Source organism: Mya arenaria, chromosome 2 (assembly GCF_026914265.1).
Source record: "Mya arenaria isolate MELC-2E11 chromosome 2, ASM2691426v1".
NCBI classification, from domain to species: Eukaryota; Metazoa; Mollusca; class Bivalvia; order Myida; family Myidae; genus Mya; species Mya arenaria.
The window spans coordinates 52,198,024-52,220,095 of NC_069123.1; the positions used below are offsets into that span (position 1 = coordinate 52,198,024).

At 35.5% G+C, this 22,072-nt stretch overlaps 2 protein-coding genes across 2 annotated transcripts; one reads left to right on the forward strand and one right to left on the reverse strand.

The window, feature by feature from the left end:
- Positions 1–3,494: 3,494 nt before the first annotated feature.
- LOC128244948 (uncharacterized) lies at positions 3,495–9,682 on the reverse strand. The gene is made up of 3 exons (XM_052963119.1): positions 8,540–9,682; positions 5,786–6,007; positions 3,495–5,515 (listed from the first exon to the last, which is right to left on the reverse strand). The coding sequence occupies exons 1-3, from the start codon at positions 8,796–8,798 to the stop codon at positions 5,031–5,033; spliced, it is 966 nt and encodes a 321-aa protein (XP_052819079.1). The 5' UTR covers positions 8,799–9,682; the 3' UTR covers positions 3,495–5,030.
- A 7,382-nt stretch (positions 9,683–17,064) lies between these two features.
- Positions 17,065–21,532, forward strand: LOC128243819 (uncharacterized). The gene is made up of 4 exons (XM_052961788.1): positions 17,065–17,087; positions 17,754–18,114; positions 20,719–20,898; positions 21,024–21,532. The coding sequence occupies exons 2-4, from the start codon at positions 17,769–17,771 to the stop codon at positions 21,284–21,286; spliced, it is 789 nt and encodes a 262-aa protein (XP_052817748.1). The 5' UTR covers positions 17,065–17,087; positions 17,754–17,768; the 3' UTR covers positions 21,287–21,532.
- Positions 21,533–22,072: the final 540 nt, after the last annotated feature.

Sequence of the window (22,072 nt, forward strand, 5' to 3'; positions counted from 1 at the left end):
ATCTATAATTAGAGACAACATATAAATGGGTAAGAACTCGACTGACTTAGAATCTATAATTAGAGTCCACATCTAAATGGGTTAGAACTCGACTGACTTAGAATCTGTAATTAGAGACAACATCTAAATGGGTTAGAACTCGACTGACTTAGAATCTGTAATGAGAGACAACATCTAAATTGGTTAGAACTCGACTGACTTAGAATCTATAATTAGAGACAACATCTAAATGGGTTAGAACTCGACTGACTTAGAATCTGTAATGAGAGACAACATCTAAATTGGTTAGAACTCGACTGACTTAGAATCTATAATAAGAGACAACATATAGATGGGTAAGAACTCGACTGACTTAGAATCTATAATTAGAGACAACATCTAAATGGGTTAGAACTCGACTGACTTAGAATCTATAATTAGAGTCCACATCTAAATGGGTAAGAACTCAACTGACTTAGAATCTATATTCAAGAGACAACATCTGAATGGGTTAGAAATCAACTGACTTAGAATCTATAATTAGAGTCCACATCTTAATGGGTAAGAACTCAACTGACTTAGAATCTATAATTAGAGTCCACATCTAAATGGGTTAGAACTCGACTGACTTACATGTAGAACCTATAATCAGAGACAACTTTTAAATGAGTTAGAAACCAACTGACATAGAATGATAAAAATCTATGCTCAGGGACAACTTCTAAATGAGTTAGAACCCAACTAACATAGAATCTATACTCAGAGACAACATTTAAATGAGTTAGAACTCAACTGACATAGAATGTATATTCAAAAGACAACTTCTAAATGAGTTAGAAATCAACTGACATAGAATCTATTCTCAGAGACAACTTCTAAACGAGTTAGAACTCAACTGATATATAATCTATTCTCGGAGACAACTTCTAAACGAGTTAGAACTCAACTGACATAGAATCTATACTCAGAGACAAGATCTAAATGAGTAAGAACTCAACTGACATAGAATCTATTCTCGGAGACAACTTCTAAACGAGTTAGAACTCAACTGATATATAATCTATTCTCGGAGACAACTTCTAAACAAGTTAGAACTCAACTGACATAGAATCTATACTCAGAGACAAGATCTAAATGAGTAAGAACTCAACTGACATAGAATCTATACCCAGAGACAACATCTAAATGGGTTAGAATTCAACTGACATAGAATCTATACTCAGAGACAACATTTAAATGGGTTAGAATTCAACTGACATAGAATCTATACTCAGAGACAACATCTAAATGGGTTAGAATTCAACTGACATAGAATCTATACTCAGAGACAACATTTAAATGGGTTAGAATTCAACTGACATAGAATCTATACTCAGAGACAACATCTAAATGGGTTAGAATTCAACTGACATATAATCTATACTCAGAGACAACATCTAAATGGGTTAGAATTCAACTGACATAGAATCTATACTCAGAGACAAGATCTAAATGAGTAAGAACTCAACTGACATAGAATCTATACCCAGAGACAACATCTAAATGGGTTAGAATTCAACTGACATAGAATCTATACTCAGAGACAACATTTAAATGGGTTAGAATTCAACTGACATAGAATCTATACTCAGAGACAACATCTAAATGGGTTAGAACCCAACTAACATAGAATCTATACTCAGAGACAACATTTAAATGGGTTAGAACTCAACTGACATAGAATCTATACTCAGAGACAAGATCTAAATGAGTAAGAACTCAACTGACATAGAATCTATACCCAGAGACAACATCTAAATGGGTTAGAATTCAACTGACATAGAATCTATACTCAGAGACAACATTTAAATGGGTTAGAATTCAACTGACATAGAATCTATACTCAGAGACAACATCTAAATGGGTTAGAATTCAACTGACATAGAATCTATACTCAGAGACAACATCTAAATGGGTTAGAACTCAACTGACATAGAATCTATACCCAGAGACAACATCTAAATGGGTTAGAATTCAACTGACATAGAATCTATACTCAGAGACAACATTTAAATGGGTTAGAATTCAACTGACATATAATCTATACTCAGAGACAACATTTAATGGGTTAGAATTCAACTGACATAGAATCTATACTCAGAGACAACATCTAAATGAGTAAGAACTCAACTGACATAGAATCTATACTCAGAGACAACATTTAAATGGGTTATAACTCAACTGACATATAATCTATACTCAGAGTCAACTTCTTAACGGGTTAGAAATCAACTGACATAGAAGGACAGTTTAAAGGATTGACAATGGTCTTGTCGAATTTAAACGTATGTAAGATGGCCAAGCATAAGAAAATAATTGTTAAAGCTTTGCAAGCCGCAAATCCCATCCAATCTTGATAAATGAATGTACAGTTGTTGTCAACTACAAATATGGTGTGCGTCAGAGCTACGTCAATATAATATAGAAGACGATTTTTTTCCTCCAAGTCTCATTTAACTTGGTCAGAATGTTTGACTATTGATGATAAGGTCAGATTAATGGCTTTAACGTGTACAGCTGTGGTACGCATGTCAACGAGATATTGCGTCACCATCTGGGCGTCTTTATGTAACTTATTAAAGCTGCACTATCAGAGATTTACAGTTTTGTCTTGGATTTAGGAAATTTTTGCGTAAACATCTGAAAAACAGTGATATAAGACTTCTGACAGAAGATCAGATCGCAGTTTTTCATATTTGCTTTCCAAACTTAATGCTTTATGGCTGAAAACGTTACATTAAGAAAACTGCATAACGCATCCATTTTTTAACATAAATATGAAAACCTGCGATCTGATTTTTTTGTCAGTAGTCTTATATCACTGGTTTCTACGCATTTTCGCAACTGGCTTCTGAGACAAAAAAAAACACAAAAAAACTTGTCAAAACGTTCAACATGTGAGAGTGCAGCTTTAAAAACTATATTTCCTCAATTTTGTTTTCTGAACAACAGCATTTAACATTCCCCACTTAATATCAATGCATACTATTTGTTAACATTTCTACTATTGGACCTCGACGAAATTTAAAGGGACTAGACACCAGATGAAACAACTGTGAGAAAAAAAGAAAATTGTCAAAAACTTACATAAAATTGATTACGTTGTGAACAACTAATTGAATCTTAATTACTGATGTATCACATCGTTTTCGACACAAGCACCTGTCGATGTTTTGCGTATTTTTCTGTAAGTCGAACAAATACTTGGTTTTATAACTTATAACCTGACTTTCACATGCTAAATATACACGCTCTGAACTGGGAAACCATTATGCGCTTTTTTAAACAGGTAAACTCAGCTGAGACAGCGACAAAATATTATCTTAATCATGTAAGATGTTGTATTTTCGGCCTCATACTAGCTCGTGTTGACAATTCTAGCCTTGTTTTGAGGAAATACTGTATTTTCCGATTCTGGAACAATCTGGTGTCTATTCCGTTTAAACATGAAACAAATATATAACACATGCGCTAAATATTAATGAAAAATACTTTTATTCCACATTTTATGTACATACCATAAATTTAACTTCAACAAACATAAGCCAACACCATGGTTTATCTGAAATCACTTACGCATAACCTTTGCTCCTTTTAAATAATTAAAGACAATAATACACGTTCATGTTTTCGTTTTAGAAAACTTCAGAGCAATCGCCATGGACATACGCAATGGTGAACAAATTAAAATGTATTTCAAGCAGTACAGCATGCATCAAAGGCACTGAAGGTCGGAACCATATGAAACTGGGAATCGCAAATATGTTAATATGGGCTGAAATATGATGAACCGATATAACATGTAAAACCGACATTGAAAATTATGCATGTCATAATCACTAGCGGGTCCAGGGGAGCGGGGAGCGAAACCGCCACCTCCGCCCTAAAATCGTCCATGTATACTTTTCTATATAGGAGAAAAGGTAATAAAGTACGCCCAAAAAGCACCATTTCGGACTAGAAATCTCAAGGACTATCCACACACCCCGGGCCACACCTTAAACCAAATATAGGGAGGGAGGTGTGCAAGTCAAAAGGCTACAGCCCTAAATGACACCCCCTCGAACGTCAGTACAGTGATGCATGATGGTCGCAACACATCAACATTGAGACAATTAGAATACCAGTAATCACGAGCTAACTATTAATCGACTAATTGCACACATAAAACTCATTTAAAGGGTTTTGCAATAAATGTCCTGAAAATGGCTGATGCGGTTGTTCAATATTGTGGGGTGGCTTGTAGCCAATTATTAAGCAACTAAATGATCTTAATCATATCCTTAAGAAAACGTGTACAGTTTATGGATCAGTTAATTAAAAGCAAATTCAATGCATGCACAGCGAACAGAGCCGATAATGAACGCTGCATCATGTTTGGTTGTGTGTGTTTTTCCCGTCTATTCATTAACGGAACGTTAACAAGTAGGCCGAGCTGAGTAGTTCAATTACTAGCGTGCGGGAAACAATACAATGCTATTCACTTATACCACATAATAGTTATTGAAAGTTGTCCTTAACAACATGGTATAAATCAGTTTTATCACCCACTATGGCCTCGTTATTGAAATTATACACTCGGGCTGAAATGCTCGTGTATAATTTCAACAATTCGGGTAGTGGGTGCATTAACTATTACAAATGTAATTATTTAAAAAAAAACAAACAATTTGTATGCAGTTCACTATTCATCTGTACTATACATTACCTCCAATATCGGAACTTTATTACTGTGGCGAGGCTTAACCGTTCGATAACTAGCTTAATTATGGAAACAGTATAACACTATTGACTTATACTGCACTGTTGTTATTGAACGTTGTCCTGCGTAAAGCTGTACAAAATAGTTACGCAGCCGACTAACCTCGTGATTGAAAGTATATGCTCGCGCTGAAGCGCTTGTGTATAATTTCAATTACTATGGTTGTGCGTGCAATCATGATTACTAATGGCTTATTGCAAAACTGATTATTCTTCACTGAATGGTTCAAACACAACTGTTTCTTGAATGGTCATAGATATGGTACGGATGCAAACGTCACTTTAGACCACCACTTTTTGTCATGCCCCTTCATATTTTGTTTGGCCAGTTTGTATCCAGGAAACGGGTGTGCTGGTTTGTCTGGTTTCCGGGTACCCTGGGTGCGGTACATGAGAGGCGGCCCCTCGTTGCTGTACTCCAATCCAAACATGTACTCGCCGTTGTCCATGGACGAGTGTCGCGCTTCCGGGTCGGACGCGTGACCGGCGCCCTGCATGATGTCGCTCATGGGAATTTTCTGCTGAGCGTCAACCGTCTCCTCACGTGAGTCCTGTCGTTGACGTGGCGGGTTTTCCCGCACGTGAAATACAATGTACATTTGGATCACGCTACACAGTGCAGAGCAGACGACAGCTGCACCCGATATAAGAAGCGTGTAGGGTATTGAAGGTCGGGGTTCCTTTATAGAATGGTACTTCTTGGAAAAGTCTACAATCACTAAAGACAATAACACACCTGAAAACAGACATTATTATATGTATATATAGTTATGTATTTTTGCCTGCGATAAGAATGCTTATATGCTAAATGTATAATTTTGTTGTTGTTTTTTTGTGCATCATTTAGCGTGTACGTGATGGTATCCTGTGGACCAGCTTAAAGCATTATCATTCCAATCACATACTACATAATATCGTAGACATGTTCCTCCAACAAAAACAACACAATCTGCATTTTTCTTTTTACGTAATACATTGTTTCTTTTAATGATCTGTATATTTCTACCTGAGAACATCTGGAATATGGCGGCAAAACCGCCGCTGTATTGGAACTTGGCCCTACTGTTGCACGTGCCCCGCGGCTCGTCCTCGTAGATTGTGAAACCTCTCCGCGACCGGTGCCGCAGCGTACGCCACTGGAGCATGAGAAGCAGCAGCGCCAGTAACGCCAGCAGCCAACAGGAAGTGACTTGTATCTGCGTCCCCACCTGCGACTCGTACCCGACCACTGAAATATAAAGTTATATGGCTTGGTTGCCGCTATGACACACAAAAAAACAGTACGTTTGAAATGAAGTCCTCCCTTGCAAGAAGGAAACGTCTTCGATAATGGTTTAGGGACTGACGTGCATCAGACGGCACGAACAATGTGTCAACAATGAAATTGCCAAGAATTGTTTGGCGCCTTGTTTATAGAGAAATATACCGGGACTGTAGTACTTGTCATTCCAAACACGTCAGTGTTGTTTTTTCCATTCCAAACATACATTTTTTTTATAAAGTATAGTAGGCAAATTTTGGGCAAAAACAACAAATTGTCATTGGCAAATTCTTGGCAAGCATGGGACAACTTAATATGAATTGTTTTGTTGTTCTTGTCCCAAATACCATTGAGCCTACACATATGTATCGCATGATACTTGAACATGTAACATGGATTAAAATGTCATAAAACAGAGACAAAACAGGGGCAAGCACACTTCATGTCACAGTTGCAAAGGTTCACCTATTAATCATTTTCAATTTTATAGTCATTGTGAACACAAACAAGGACAATATTTCACTCTTATATGGATACCTGGAGGTATTTCATCAACCATCACAGGAGTGGTTTTGTATCTAGGGCAGATTGTTAACAGTAGTACTGGGCTTCGGCTCGCCAACAGTCCTAGGAGCGGTTTCGTACCTAGGGCAGATTGTTAACAGTACGACTGGGGTTCGGCTCGCCAACAGTCCTACGAGCGGTTTCGTACCTAGGGCAGATTGTTAACAGTACGACTTGGCTTCGGCCCGTCAACAGTCCTAGGAGCGGTTTTGTACCTAGGACAGATTGTTAACAGTACGACTGGGCTTCGGTTCGCCAACAGTCCTAGGAGTGGTTTTGTACCTAGGACAGATTGTTAACAGTACGACTGGGCTTCGGTTCGCAAACAGTCCTAGGAGCGGTTTTGTACCTAGAACAGATTGTGAACAGTCCTAGGAGTGGTTTTGTATCTAGGGCAGATTGTTAACAGTACGACTGGGCTTCGGTTCGCCAACAGTCCTAGGAGCGGTTTTGTACCTAGGACAGATTGTTAACAGTACGACTGGGCTTCGTTTCGTCATCAATCCTAGGAGGTGTTTCACCAGTTGTTATGGACTGTTATGAAAGGCCCGCTTGCACTGTGCCGCTTGCACTGTTGAAAACCTCTGCTAGGCACAAAATCGCCCTTGGGTTTATTGTTTGTTCCTTAATAACTGCTTCCAATATCGTTAAACATTGCACTGGACGGAAATCACAGAGTTGGCAGCATTTATCTAGGCTGTATGCTTGATGTTTGGGACAGGTGGTCTTTATTACCAAATAAAAAATGACTGCTTGTACACGGTTACATTAAACGATTGGTTCATTTATTATATGTCCATTTTAGTATCCTGCATTCAACAATTACACCAAAATTTGAAATATATGTTTGTATAAACCTGTGTACAGTTACAATGCATTTGTTTGAAACCACAAAGTATGTGTCTTTTGCATCCATCAACATATATAGATATGGACAGAACGTGGATGGTTGAAGGTAAAAGACACACAGTAGGTCATAATATATTTCTTGTTAGTATTGGTACACTAGACACGGAATCTTGCCCTATATTATATTATACAAATTCATATGATACAAGACTAGTATACGAGTTTGTATTTTAATAAATAACAATTAATTTAATAAAATATAATTACATTGTTCGATATATAAATTCTATATGAATTTGATTTGGTGTTATAATGGTGCCCTGGCAAACACATGATGAAAAGGGAATGAAAAAGGAAGCAAATATATACTATTTGGCAACATTTTCTTAGGATACTGACATGCATTCTAATGTTTTTTGCTTCCACAAAAGTTTCTTCATGGCTGAACACTATGATTTCATTGTCATGTATGGAAATGCGAGCTCGCCTGAATGAAGATTGATCAAAAACCTTCCATGATCTCCTCTCCCAGAAATGAATCATGTTGAGAAATATTGATTCTGCAATTTTACAGGACGCCCATTAAAACATTTATTACCACGGCATTTAAACATCATAGCTTTTAGCTAATTTTGTGCATTAGTTTCTGTTTAAATTTGGGGAGTTAATGGCAATCGATGTTTTGTAAATTATATATTAACTACATTGCAGATTTGAGTGTCCTATATTATACTCTTTCTTTTTGTATTTCAGAAAAACGTTTTATTTAAACTTTTTGACCATTGAAGTATTCGCGAGGACATGGACAGAAGAACTGCCACTGATCTCAACAAAATCATCCTCGCTTTGTTGAAAAGCAATAAATATTGGCATCTGGTTCCTGTTAGTTAAGTATCGAGGCCCTTACCACTGTCTAGTTGGCATCTTTAATTATAGTGTCCAAACGACCGGACACAAATCTATTTAAACATTAACTGGTTTTATAATTATGATAAACAAAATTGTAACATATCTGTTGACCTGTATAAATAATGCGAGTAAGTTTTTGTTCTGCTCATATAAACTGTACATGTATGGTATACATACTTAAATTTGCAGCAGTAGACGGTTTCATTTCTGCGAAGAATCTCCCATAGGAGAACTTCTCACACGTTGTCGTCGTGTTGGTGCTGTTAACTACCACCCTGTGCTGACAGAACACCACGAACCACAGTGCCATATTCAGGCTGAACTGCTTACTTTCCACGGTCAGCCAGCCCGGGAAAATTAAGCCAGTTGTCTGGCATATCACAGAGAGTGCCGCGAGAACGGCAGTGAACGTAACGCTAGCAAAAAGTGACGTCATATCAACGTTCCTAACGCCGCCGAGCACGGACAATAGAGCACATGTATAATCTAATCTCAATATTAGATTGCTCACATACACAGCTCCACTAATAAGGATGCAATCATGCTGTGATCTAAAAAATGTTCCCAGCAAAGTGTCTATACACTTTGTAACACTGCGTATACATTCAACTGTATATCAATGAAAACAAATATCCGACTATATTCAACAGAGCCATACTGCTTACAGTCATGTTCAATCATTCCCTCGTGCACCATATTCCCAGGAAGTATGTTTGTTCCTCTACAGTTGCCATGTCAACAGCACCTCCTATGCTGTATTGTTGTCATTGACACCCTCTCTGACATTGTCTGAAGTAAGCAGATGCTTAATCGATGCCTGTATAAAATCATTATTCTGACAAACTTCCACGTAACTTCCCGAACGCTGCCCTGTCAGTGCTGATCACCGATAATGTCCATTAACGTTTATTCAATAAACGTTTTCTGTAATGAAACCCTTTTCACTGTTGAAAAATGTATTCCTGAGAATTAAGTCAAATCGGAATTTCTATTTTTCAGATAGGATAACAGCTTACGCTCGTGTTGTATGCATAATGCTACTACGAAAACATGACTGTCCGAGCACCTGCCAGCCAGCGCGATACTGATGCTGCGCGAGTGTTGATGGCACCGAACCTCTCTGATGAGAGAAACTGGGGTCTTTACATCCTTCCTAAATGTCTTTCAGGGAGATGGCAGTTTAATCATCACAATGAGTTGCCGTATGCCGCGAGACTCCAATTCTTTCATTAGTCAAACATCTATAATACTCGTTGCCCAGTCATCAAATCTATCAGATGTAGCGTCAAAGCCGTCAAATAGCTGTTTAGCAGCCCGAGATACGCAGGTCTATGAGATATATGTAGCAATTTCGACTGGAATTATGATAGGTACGTAAGTTTATAGTTATGACTTTCTTGCGAAATGAGCATTGCAGAATAATTGTTCTCGCAAACAAGATCATAACATTAATCATCGTTATAAACGCTGGCTTATGAATACGCTAGTAAAATCTGCTTTCTTAAAAATATAATTACATTGCAGTTTTGAATTCATTGGCTCTTCTCCCAAATTCGAGCATGGTTTGATAAAAAAAACCAATAATTCAGATTTGTAACACCATCATAAAACAATTTTAAACACAGAAAATATAGATTACTCATAGATGTTACAGGAATAGCATCACTACAAACTATCGGAATTTGATTCTCTTTCATTGAGAGCATTTATATAGGTTAAACCAGCATTTATTTTCGGATAGTAAAATACATATCACGAGCATTAAAATTGATAAATAACGACAAAAATAATATGTTGTCAATTCAAATATAACAACGAGCAATGCCATGGAGGGGTATCACGTGACCTCAAAGGGGTTCTCACATGGGTCACCACGGGTCACAACCGATGTAAACCTTGGGCAAAATTTCAGCATTGATAATTCTATAAAATTGCGTAAATTTGAAATATTGGCAGAGGATTGCATCATTTAAATGCAAACGAATCTAAAATATTTCGATGCAGAAAATAGCAAAGTCTTTTATAGGCTATGAAATAATTTCATATATTTTCTTTCAAAAAAAGTTATTTAGAAATTAACCGGTCACTCGCTTGTTTTTTGACATCGGTTGTGACCCGTGATGACCCATGTAAGAACCCCTTTGAGTCTGGGTTCCAAGGCAGAAAAATGTGAAAAATAAGGAAATTTACTGCACCCCTCTGCTATACACAAAAAAATTTGGTATCAAATTGTAGGTTAAAGTCTGTAGATTATGAAAAGTGCGTTTGGCCACTTGGCGGCTCTTGCGAAAAGGAAATATCCAAGATGGCGCCCAAGATGGCCGCCATTAATTGCCATTTCAGTAAAAATACTATGTTCGAATATAGCTATTTTCATTAAATAAATAAGAAAAAAATATTCACATGGATATTACTTTTCTCATAATGTACTTCAAATTGACATATAACCTTAAATAAGTCAAGGTCATTGTCAAGGTCATTTTCAAGGTCAAAGTATAAAAAATGCCCTAAAATTCTATTTTTCCTGTTCACTTTTCTTCTTTTTTTAATTCATTTATGTTAAGTGTGTGTCAAAAAGTGCTGGCAGAATTGTAAATTGTATGTTCCTTCATTTAAAACAATATTTTAGGATATAGCTTCTATATTGTTTTGAAAACGCCAAGGGTTCATACTATAATAGCATGCCAAAGGTGGTCGCAAGATTGCTATTGCTGTAAGAGTCTTATAGCAAACTGTGCTAATGTTACTCTGAAAGTCTTAATACATGGCTTGTATCTATTAAATTGTATGCTTTATGTTGACATATCCATCTGACCTCTCCCATGTCAAGTTTAAGCTTATTTCAGCCATTTCAAGGTCATGGTCATTTCAAGGTCAAGATATGCAAAATAACTCAAAATATATTGTTTATATATACTTTTTTCCATTTTCATTTCAATTTACATTTAGTATGTGTCTAAAGGCGTAGACAGAATTGTAAATTATATGTTCCCTCATTTAAAACAATTGTTTAGGGTATAGCTTTTTTATTTTTTGAAACCGCCAAGGATCATACCGTTAAAGTGTGCCAATTAAAGGTGATCGCAAGATTGTTATTGCTGAACGAGTCTTATGGCAAGTTGTGCTAGTGTAACAGCCAATTAATATGTATATCTTAATTCATGGCATGTATCAATTTCATACTGTGCTTCATGTTGACATACTTATCTGATTGCTTCAAGGTCAAGGTCAGTTCAAGGTCAAACTATATTGAAACACAAACAGTTGAGAATATTGTTATTTTCGCCTTTTTATTTTTTAAATTTTGTTAATTAATTTGTGTTTGCAGAAAAGTAATTGATAGTTTTCTCTATTTTGAACTCTGTTCAGTTACTTTTAAGTGAAATGTTTTAAAGATGATATGGAGACAACTAGGTGTCATCCTTGTACATGTTACCCAAGGCAGTTACAACAATTTGTTGATTCCTAGAGATTTTATTATTAGTACATTGTAACTGTTTCATTTTTAAACATATATGCATACGAATAGATGTTAACTATTTTATAAAGTAGTTCACATTGAAATACAAAATTAAGCTTTTCAAAATCAAAGTCAAACTCATCTGAATGTCATTTGAATGTCAAAATGCAAATATGTTCAATATCAACGTTGTTATTATTTAATTTATTTATATTTTGGTTAAATTTGATCTAAAAACGTCTAAACATTATCAAAATCACCAAGCAGTTCTAACCATATAGTTAATATATTTCCCATATTAAAAGTCAAGTCAACCAGAAAATGTCCCTTCTTGAGCCAATTTAAACATGCTACATGACATATATTTTTATGAGTCCCATGTAAGCACATCCAGCCTTTTCAAGTCCATCCAATGTTTTGCCAACTTAATGTTTTGATATCATAATCCAAAATCAGTTCGTTCTAGGTATAATACCTGCTAAGCCGGCCAGAAAGTGTTATATATAAGCCTACTGAATGCCCGAAACCACATTATGGCTCATTTTGTGCCCTTCTAAGCGCCAAAAAAAGAATCCACATGACACAAAAGGTCCCCAACAGCCCTCTGAATGATTGCAATAAAGCCCATTTTGTACCTTTCTTACTACAGAAGGGTTCGTCAACAACTCAAAAATCACTATTATTGTAACAGACAAACGCTTTCATTATCAAATAAATACATACGGGCTCTACGAAAGCCAAGCCAGTGGTCATTTAACCGCTTTTGGTCTGTAACCTAACCCAATCTTCCAGACCATCATCACACTATGGCTGTTCGCAAGTCCACTTTGTGTCCAATAAACTTTTTTCATTTCTGATATCTGCCAAATATAGACCGTATGAAGCCAATCGAGTGTCAAGTGATCCATAAAGTTGCCATATTCAAGACCATTTAGGTTCTATACGAGCCGAAACAGTACCAGTACCAGTGTACAGTCAATCATATCAAGGTTAAAACTCGATAGGTCTATAATTAAGTAGGTTCAATTATCTATCAAGTCAATTGTGACTACAATAATGCTTATTTAGAGCCAAACATACCCATGTGTAGCTCTAATTAAGCCTACTAAGTGTCAAATAGACCGCATTTGGCAACCATTAAGCCCGTTTAGATCCAAACAAACCTATGTACAGCTCTAAATAAGCTTACACAGTACCCATTAGACCACATTTCGGCAAATATGAAGCCAGTTTAGATAAAAACAAACCCATGTGCAGCACTTAGTAAGCTTGCCCAGTGTGAAATAGACTCCATTTCGGAAACCATAAAGCCCGTATAGATCCAAACAAACCCATTTGAAGCTTTAAGTAAGCATACACCGTGCCCTTAAGACCACATTTTGGAAACCATTAAGCCCATTTAGATAAAACCAAACCCATGGGCAGCTCAAAATAAGCCAACTCAGTGTCAAATGGACCACATTTTGGAAACCACAAAGCCCATTTAGATAAAAACAAACATATGTGCAGCTCTAAGTCAGCATCCACAGTGCCCATTAGACCACATTTTGGAAAATATTAAGCCTGTTAAGATCAAAACAAACCAATGTGCAGCTGTAAATTAGCATATAAAGTACGCATTAGACTACAGTTTGGCAAATATAAAGCCTGTTTAGAGCCAAACAAACTCATGTGCAGCACTAAATAAGCCTACTCAGTGTCAAATAGACCACATTTTGGAAACCATAGAGCCCATTTAGATCCAAACAAACCCATGTGAAGCTCTAAGTAAGCATACACAATGCCCTTAAGACAACATTTTCGGAACGATATAGTATATTTAGAGCAAAGCAAACCCAAGCAAGACACATAACAGGAGATTCATATTTATATGATATGATATAGTTGTCCATATGAAATCCGAAGTTTGTTCTTCGTTTTAAATTAACTTGTATATCCTATAAGGTTTTTTTCATATTTGACTAGTTTCCCTTCATTCCACATTTTTATTCAAAACATTCGACCACCTTTCAATTAAGAACTGCTTTCTTTTTACACATTAGTATAAATTAAATAAAATGAAGTAGAAATACAGAATTTGGCAATATTTTTTAACCAAACTGAATTTGAAATATCTTCAAAACGATAAAACTAGTATATAGATCGGCAATCTCTAAGAGTAAGGTATATATTAGTGTATCATCAACCTTATATATATTTCAATAATTAGTGTAGATGGTGACCAATTTGTTGTCAAGGAAAAATGTCATTAAATATCATGTATATAAGTGAATTGCTTATTTTATTTATTTGACTCAAGTTACTCTATGGTTAGGATCCGCCTACTGGTTACCGTTCAGATTTCGGAGGAGTTATTTTATAGACGAAAACAAAGAAAACACTCAAACAAGGTACAATTTTGTGTTATGACCTTATAATAACCATTATTTGTAATTTAAGCATATTATGAAATGGAAAAACTGCTTGTATTTAGATTTAAGACATAGGTATATAGTCAAAAATTTAACTGGAAAACTTAATTGTAACGCCAATTTCTGCACTTTCATTATGCAACGTGTACTGCTATGGCACCAAAATGTTTTTAGAAACTCTGACACTGTTCTCTGAAAACTGACCTAATATTGATATATATATATTCTTGATATTTAGTTCTGCAATCACACGTTGTAAATGAACATGCAATAGTAAACTTTAAAAAGAGAAGAAAATAAACAATAGACTTAATATCTTAAAGATACAAACATTTTGCGTATTTGTATTTTGACCTTGAAATGAACTTGACCTTGACATTGAAGAGATCATTCACGCATGGTAACATAAAACACATTATGAAAGAGATGCATTCCATGCATTTAGATATACTATTGACTAAGACTTTGAGTGTAACACTTGCACAATTTGCCTCATTATTAAGACTCTTACACTTCCATGGTAACAGCATATAGGGTGCATTCAAAAAATATATATTGAAAGAACATACATAGCAGTTCATTTAGGTATATATATAAGCTTGATACACATTATCATTTTAAATAATAAAAGAAAGAAGCCAGTCCGATAGTGTATTTTTCTCAAAATTTACATTTTGACCTCTAAAATGACCTTGACCTTTAAAATATAAAAAATGTAAATAAACTTGAATCTGAACAGTAGTGAGTGTATGTATATATTTAAAAGTGATTTGGTTTTAATATTTACTTTCAAAATATCTTATCAACCTATTATTTGATTATTTCTCATATTACAAATTTTGGCGGCCATTTTGAACGCCATCTTGAATTTAGCGAATTCGCAAGAGCCGCCATGTGGCCAAAGGCACTTTTCATAAACAATAGACATTCTCCTAACACGACATATAAAAATGATTTGTATAACATGCCGGACACTTTTTTCTCAAAAATGAGGACTTGGAACCCACGTCCTCATCTTGAATGGTAAAACAGTAGTATGCAAAGTATAAATTCATCAGAAATGAAAAGTTACCAAAACCATAAGTTTTTCTGAGTCTGTCTGTTCTTATTAAATCGAAATCAACGACAATAAAATGTGTACAAAGACATACATGTATATGTGTTTTAAAGTCAAAAAGGATGTGGATTTTTTTTAACATTTATAATGACAGAACTGATGAGTGAAAATCATCAAGGAGACCCTTTTCTCTATATTGTCGATGATTTTTTCCTTACAACAATACTGGAGAATTCAATCAAGACAAAAGCTTTCAAGACACAATTTAATTAACAAAATACCATGGCAATCTCAATGTTCCATTATTTCTCCCTCTTGTGTCTCGGAACGATAGAAATCGAAATCAAGTTATAAAAGACTTCGGGACATTGACCTCCGGCTGACAATGACGTCAGAGAGAGCGGATATAAGGTCAGGTCCCAATATCACAGAAATACTCATTGTCAAGTCAAATCTCAACTTATTTTCCTTCACAAAAGCATGGAATGATTTAAAATGCTGCATATTTTTACTCTTATTAAAAACGTATATGCATACAGAATTGTTGATAAAAACCTTTTTGTCAATATTTCCAAGAAAGCTAACCAACCATTGTACTTGTCTAGTGAGTTTTTTAAAATAAAAAGCAATGGATAGTGCTCAATCACACTTTTGCTGCCGAATATTGTTTCTTTGGGGTCTTGGCCTATGATCTTTATCAACATATATTACGAGAGAAAGTGTAAAAAAAAACATGTACGATTTTTTGATGATGTGGTTAAAAGTGCTGAGATTGAACTTGAGTTTTACGTAAGTAATTTGGTGATACTGGGGCCAGTTGTCCCTGCATAGGTATCAATGAGAATGTTTTGGCCAACCACAAACGCGGCATTTCTTTGGCGAAATTGGCGAATCACTTCGTGTTAACCACTTAATTTTTGCGATAATTTTTTAGCTATCGAGTTAATATTGCCGTTATATATGTTATTATTATACTTTTTTGTAAGATAAATATCATAAGACTAAAACAGGCTTGAAAGTGCACAGAACTGCCACCTGATACCTTTTTTAGCCGTATGACATTAACAGGTTATCTAGTTATGGTTTGCGAATTCCACTTAATAAGCTTGAACATACTAGCCCGATAAAGGGTTGTTTATATGTATCATTTCTTATTTCGCAACCTTCTACACATCATTGATTATACCAATTAGATGCATATCATGTTTTGTCAAGAAACTGTTATTAACATGCTTACGGCAATAAGCAATTATGTCTGTCGGCCATAATCAGATACAAGACTACATAAAATCAAACGTAAAATTGTTCATCACCATTATCACATATTGTTGAAAGGAATTGGTCGCCATTTGTGTAGTTACGGTTGTTCTAAGCCGTCGAAACGGTTCCTGGAGAAATACCTATGTAGTTAATTTTACTAGCGGATCCATCTAAAACCGTCCAAGTTTACTTTTAATTTCAATATGGGAGAAAAAAAAACTAATAATATACGCCATTTCGGCCTAAAAATTGTTAACATTTTCTCCAGTATCTCCAACCCACACCCTCCACCCTACCAACACTTTAAACCAAATGAATTTAAGTTGCGAGAGAGGGGCATAATTCAAAAGCTTACACCAGAGGTGACAACCCCTTTAACGTCAACTCCTGGATCCGCCCCTGAATTTACACAATCTACTTTGCAAATTAAATGCCTGATTTTCCATCAACGTCTCGTTCCGATCTCCGCTAATCAGTGATTCTGCTATCGATTTGCAGGTTACAAGTTTCACACTGGAATTATCTCCGACCGTTGTGGTAAGAATACTGTTGTCTATACAAAATAGTTTCATAGTATATTTATACAATTTACAAATTCAAAATAGTATAGGAGGAATAACGAATTTTAAATAATAATCTAACATTATTAATGCTAAATAACCATATCGTCGCGATATTAACTTGTATCAGCATGAACATTATTCCGCGCACACCTCATACTTTGATTTAGCCCACCTTTAGGTTTCAAGCGTATATGCAGGTTGATAATAATATTATACGATATCTAAAAAACGTAAACGTAAACAGCATGTTACAAGCACACTTATTGACTACCCTCATGCCCCTGCCAATAGCATGGATGTAAACATTTAGAAAGCATCTGAAAAAACAACCGCCAAATTTCAATGAAGTCATTACTCTGTTCTATTAAGTTGGTTTTTAAACATTTCGCGCATGATTGACGTATACAGTTTTTTTTATTGTTATCTATTTATTACTTAACAATTAATTAGGCATTTGGTGCAGCACGACTACATGATCAAATGTTTAGTAAGGCAGATTATAAATATCCGCGTTTTAGCTAGAAGTGTCAGTTTTGCCAGTAACCGTTGATGCTTCGGACAGGTGGCTTGATAATACCCCATTGGCATGTGATTTTTGGCTTGACTAGTTATTATACACATGAGTCTATTCTGGTTTCAGGATGGTAGCAATATCATGACGATGACCACAGTGCTAAAAGTGGCGACAGGGGCGGGACTATGTGCCGCCTCCATCCTGCAACTCGCCGCTCTCGCCGTCCGCGGCTGGCTCTCTTTCCGCTTTCGGTCCACCTGTGCGACTCTCGAACAGGACTACGGCCTCTGGTCCGTTTACCAGTGCACAAACTTTACAGCCGCTCCCGGAAGTAATTTGACCATGGAATGTAACACGGCAACATACAGGGAACTAGTGACTGAAAATAAACCAGAAAACACTACAAACGGTGATATTTTTCGTTGGAGTATTGAGATTGGAGATCGACTGCCAGACCACAATTTTCACTTTTCAAAGGTTGAGCTAGGTAAGCCTGTCTAGGGAATATCTTTCATGTCTATGTTATGCTTCTGTATGAGAGTTAATTTACATTAGAAATGACGACAGGATTCAATTAGTGAATTTTTTTGAACTGACACACGCATACTTTGTCTCAAGACAACAATTGAGCTGAACGAAAAGGTTATGATGAAATATATTATCATCTGACAAATAAAACATTAAAATACTTCAATAATAATAATAATAATAATAATAATAATAATAATAATAATAATAGTAATAATAATAATGATAACAATAATAATGATAATAATAATAATAATAATTATAACAAAAATAAAGATATCCTTTAAAATAACATAGAACATTATTACTGTGTTCATAAGAAAACATGATACATTTTCAATGCGGCTTTCTGAAAAAGAACACTTAAAAACACTGTTTAACAAATTATGTAAAATTTAAATGATCCACTAGTGTGATTTGAACATTTTTTTGTCTAAAGCATGATGAAGATTTGTTTAAATTTTAAACAGATCTTCACAATGCTTTAGACAAAGAAAATGAACCCGGCAATCATGGCGTATCAAACCATATCTCAAGATAATGAATAGCGAAAATATTGAAAACTAATGGTAATAATCATATTTCATGCACTCATCGACAGACTCCCAATTATTTATGTGTAATTCTGTGCATTTGGTTTTAATACTTTCGCAGGTACGAATAGGAACTCATTACGATCCAAATTCATTTTTTTGGGTAACATACCTTCATATTCAAGTCTGAAATCAATCTTTGAAATAGTTTATACGAGGCAATTTATTGTTTATTATTAACAAGCTGAACTGCGTGTACGAAAGATAGCAATATAATTGACATCATGGACACTCAAAAGTAAATATTTCACTTGTGGCTACGCCAATATATTACGATCTTACACTGAAACAAACAATTATCCACTATATATTTAATCTCATCTGTGTGCGATAACAACTTATTTGTTTGTTTGTTTCTTACAGAAAAAGTCAAGTTGAGAATGCCACTTGATATTACTATCGGTATAAATGCCAACAGTTTTTAAGCAATAACAATTTCTAAAGACGTTCCATTTATTATTAAGAGAAGGTTGGATGCTAGTTTTGTTTCATTTACTGTTCCGATAACCATTCTTTTTTATTTATAGATAGATTTAATCGTGTATATTTATGTCATAGTAACAAGCCAAATATCACATGTAGTTATATCACAGACTGTTTAACAAAAAAATATGGATGATATCAATACTAAATCTCAACATCAAACAATAGTTTTGCCACATACGTTACTGAAAAACTCAAAACTGTGAGACATATAATTATATAACACAGGAAAACCCATTAAAGGTTTTCAACTTATTACTGTTTTGCATTACACAAGTATTTTGATCCATTAACCATGCAGTATGATGAAGTAGGCTGGATCGACATTATAAGTATATCAAGCAATGTCATTAATAAAAAAACAATAATAAACGTCCTGATATTGACCCTTGACGTACACCCGTAGGAGTGTAAAATCCAGATTGCATAATACCTACTTTGACTGACTGTTGCACGTTTGCTATGTAAATCGACATCAAGTATCTAACATGTTGTATGAAAAAGAAACAATTTTAGTTTAGGCAAAAGTATTTCATTATCCACTTAATCGAATGCTATTCTGATGTCAAGGAAAGTAGTTCCAATACGCTTGCCGCCGTGTACATCTTAAATCCATGCATCTATCAAACTTGTCAGATCGGTGTAACAGGAATAACTTTCCTTGATATTGAAGGTAATATTCAAATATGTAGGAATTTGTTTGGGTCCTCTTTGGAACCCGTTTAAAGTTATTTTTAACTCAACATTGTTTATTGCATTAAAAATATTGTATGCATGTTCATAGTAAATACAACATATGCCAAGACTTAAATTAAAGAACAAATTGTTTTAGCAGAAGAGCAAAACAATATTACGGATAAAAATAGATAAATAATGGTAATACTTGTCCATGTTGCATTTAGTTTATCAGGAAATATTTTCTTACAGACAATTATGTTTACGATACAGGGCGTTGTTTTGTTTCTTTAAATTGACCATGTTCACCATTTCTATGGCATCTGTCTCTTTCGTAAAAAGGTTACTTCTTTCTTCCGTAAACCATTTCGACTGGCAACCACGTTGTACTTTATCTAGGACATTGCTCATGATTCAGTAAAACACATCTAAAATATTGAGTTCAGGTTCTAAATGTACACGTCAAAACATATTTTTTACGTACGTATATGTCGTTGTTATCAGGTAAATAAAACTAACGATGGTTTTCTTCCAGACATTTATAACCTTCTTGATTCAAGGCTTCATTCATTCATTAACAATGTACTGGTAAATCCATCCTCATTACCGAGTAGGATGATGTAGAAGAAAATTGTCAAACGTTTACTGTATTCCCACGAATCTGGATGGTGGAAAACAACAGTAATGACAGACTCATATTTCGCCATCTTCAGAGTGCTACAACCAACAATTTGTCGAATCACTATCTCTAAAATAAAAACAAATCCCAAAATTATTGTTTATATACGCCGATTTTATCTCACTCACTGCAGGTTTCTCGTATCTGGAAGTAATCGCGTTCCAACTGGAAGCGTTAGTGGCGGTACTGGCGTCCTTCGGTGCACTCTGTGTTGTCCTGTTTGTTGTACTCGACCGCGACCGTCGGGTCAAACAGACACGCATTCACACAGTCTTCCTTCTTGTCGTCGCACAGGCATTCTGTGTCATTTCCGGTTGGTATATCTACCTCATTTTATAGTAAATACTACACAAAATTGAGTTTCTTAAAAATAATTTTATTTAACATGTCTACTTTATAAATGTTGTTATAATAATTACAAAATGTATGGTGTTGTAGGTGCCCTGATTTTGGTGCCGGTGTACAGGTTTGGACAACTATCAGCCCGCTTGTCGCCCTCCCCGTTAATTCACACGGACACACCAGTGGGCGTGGTTATCGCCAGCATATCGTGCGCCTTACTGATCCTCTGCGCCGCGCTTCTGTTCTGCATTGCATGTACACTCTACTCGTGTCGGTCAAAGCCCGACCTGCCGGAGGACGACTACACAGACATGTGCGCGTCTTCTAGTACCGACCAACTCACCAACACGAACATATAGTGATTTGACCATTTAAAAGCCCTCAACAGCAAGGCCGGAAAAGAATCATGACCAACAGCATACCATGCGGCGTGTGGACCAACCCAAAACCACAATTATACCTGTGTAGAACTTCAAAAATTACGTGACGCGGCAAAATAGTGCACATATACAAATACAAATGTAGATGGTCGGTCAGGTTGGAGAGATATAAGTGTATAATTTGCTCACTGTATGACCATCATATGTCTTATCAAATTGGCTGCAACCTGGTGTCATATTGGTAACACGTGTCTCGTACCTTTATACACTGTCTTTGTCCGTCAATAAATGTAAAATTCTAAAAGAACATCGCATAAAACGTTGTCAGCCAATGAAAGTTAATATACAATAATATAGCGAAAATATAAAAACGTCATAATTAAAAAAAAACTCGTAAAATATATAGATAAGCTGTTGGCCACGTACATATACAATAGCCAGAAACGTCAACTCGTACAAAAACCCTTCCTACAATATGCTAGACATTAAACATACTTAAGCTGTCAACCACTCAGCGTAATACAAAAGGCTGCTCACCAATATAAGTTAATTATACAAAAGCCTGCCCATCAATATAAGTTAATTATACAAAAGGCTGCACACCAATATAAGTTAATTATACAAAAGGCTGCACACCAATATAAGTCAATTATACAAAAGACTGCCCATCAATATAAGTTAATTATACAAAATATTGCCCACCAATATAAGTTAATTATACAAAAGGCTGCCCATCAATATAAAGTAATTATACAAAAGGCTGCC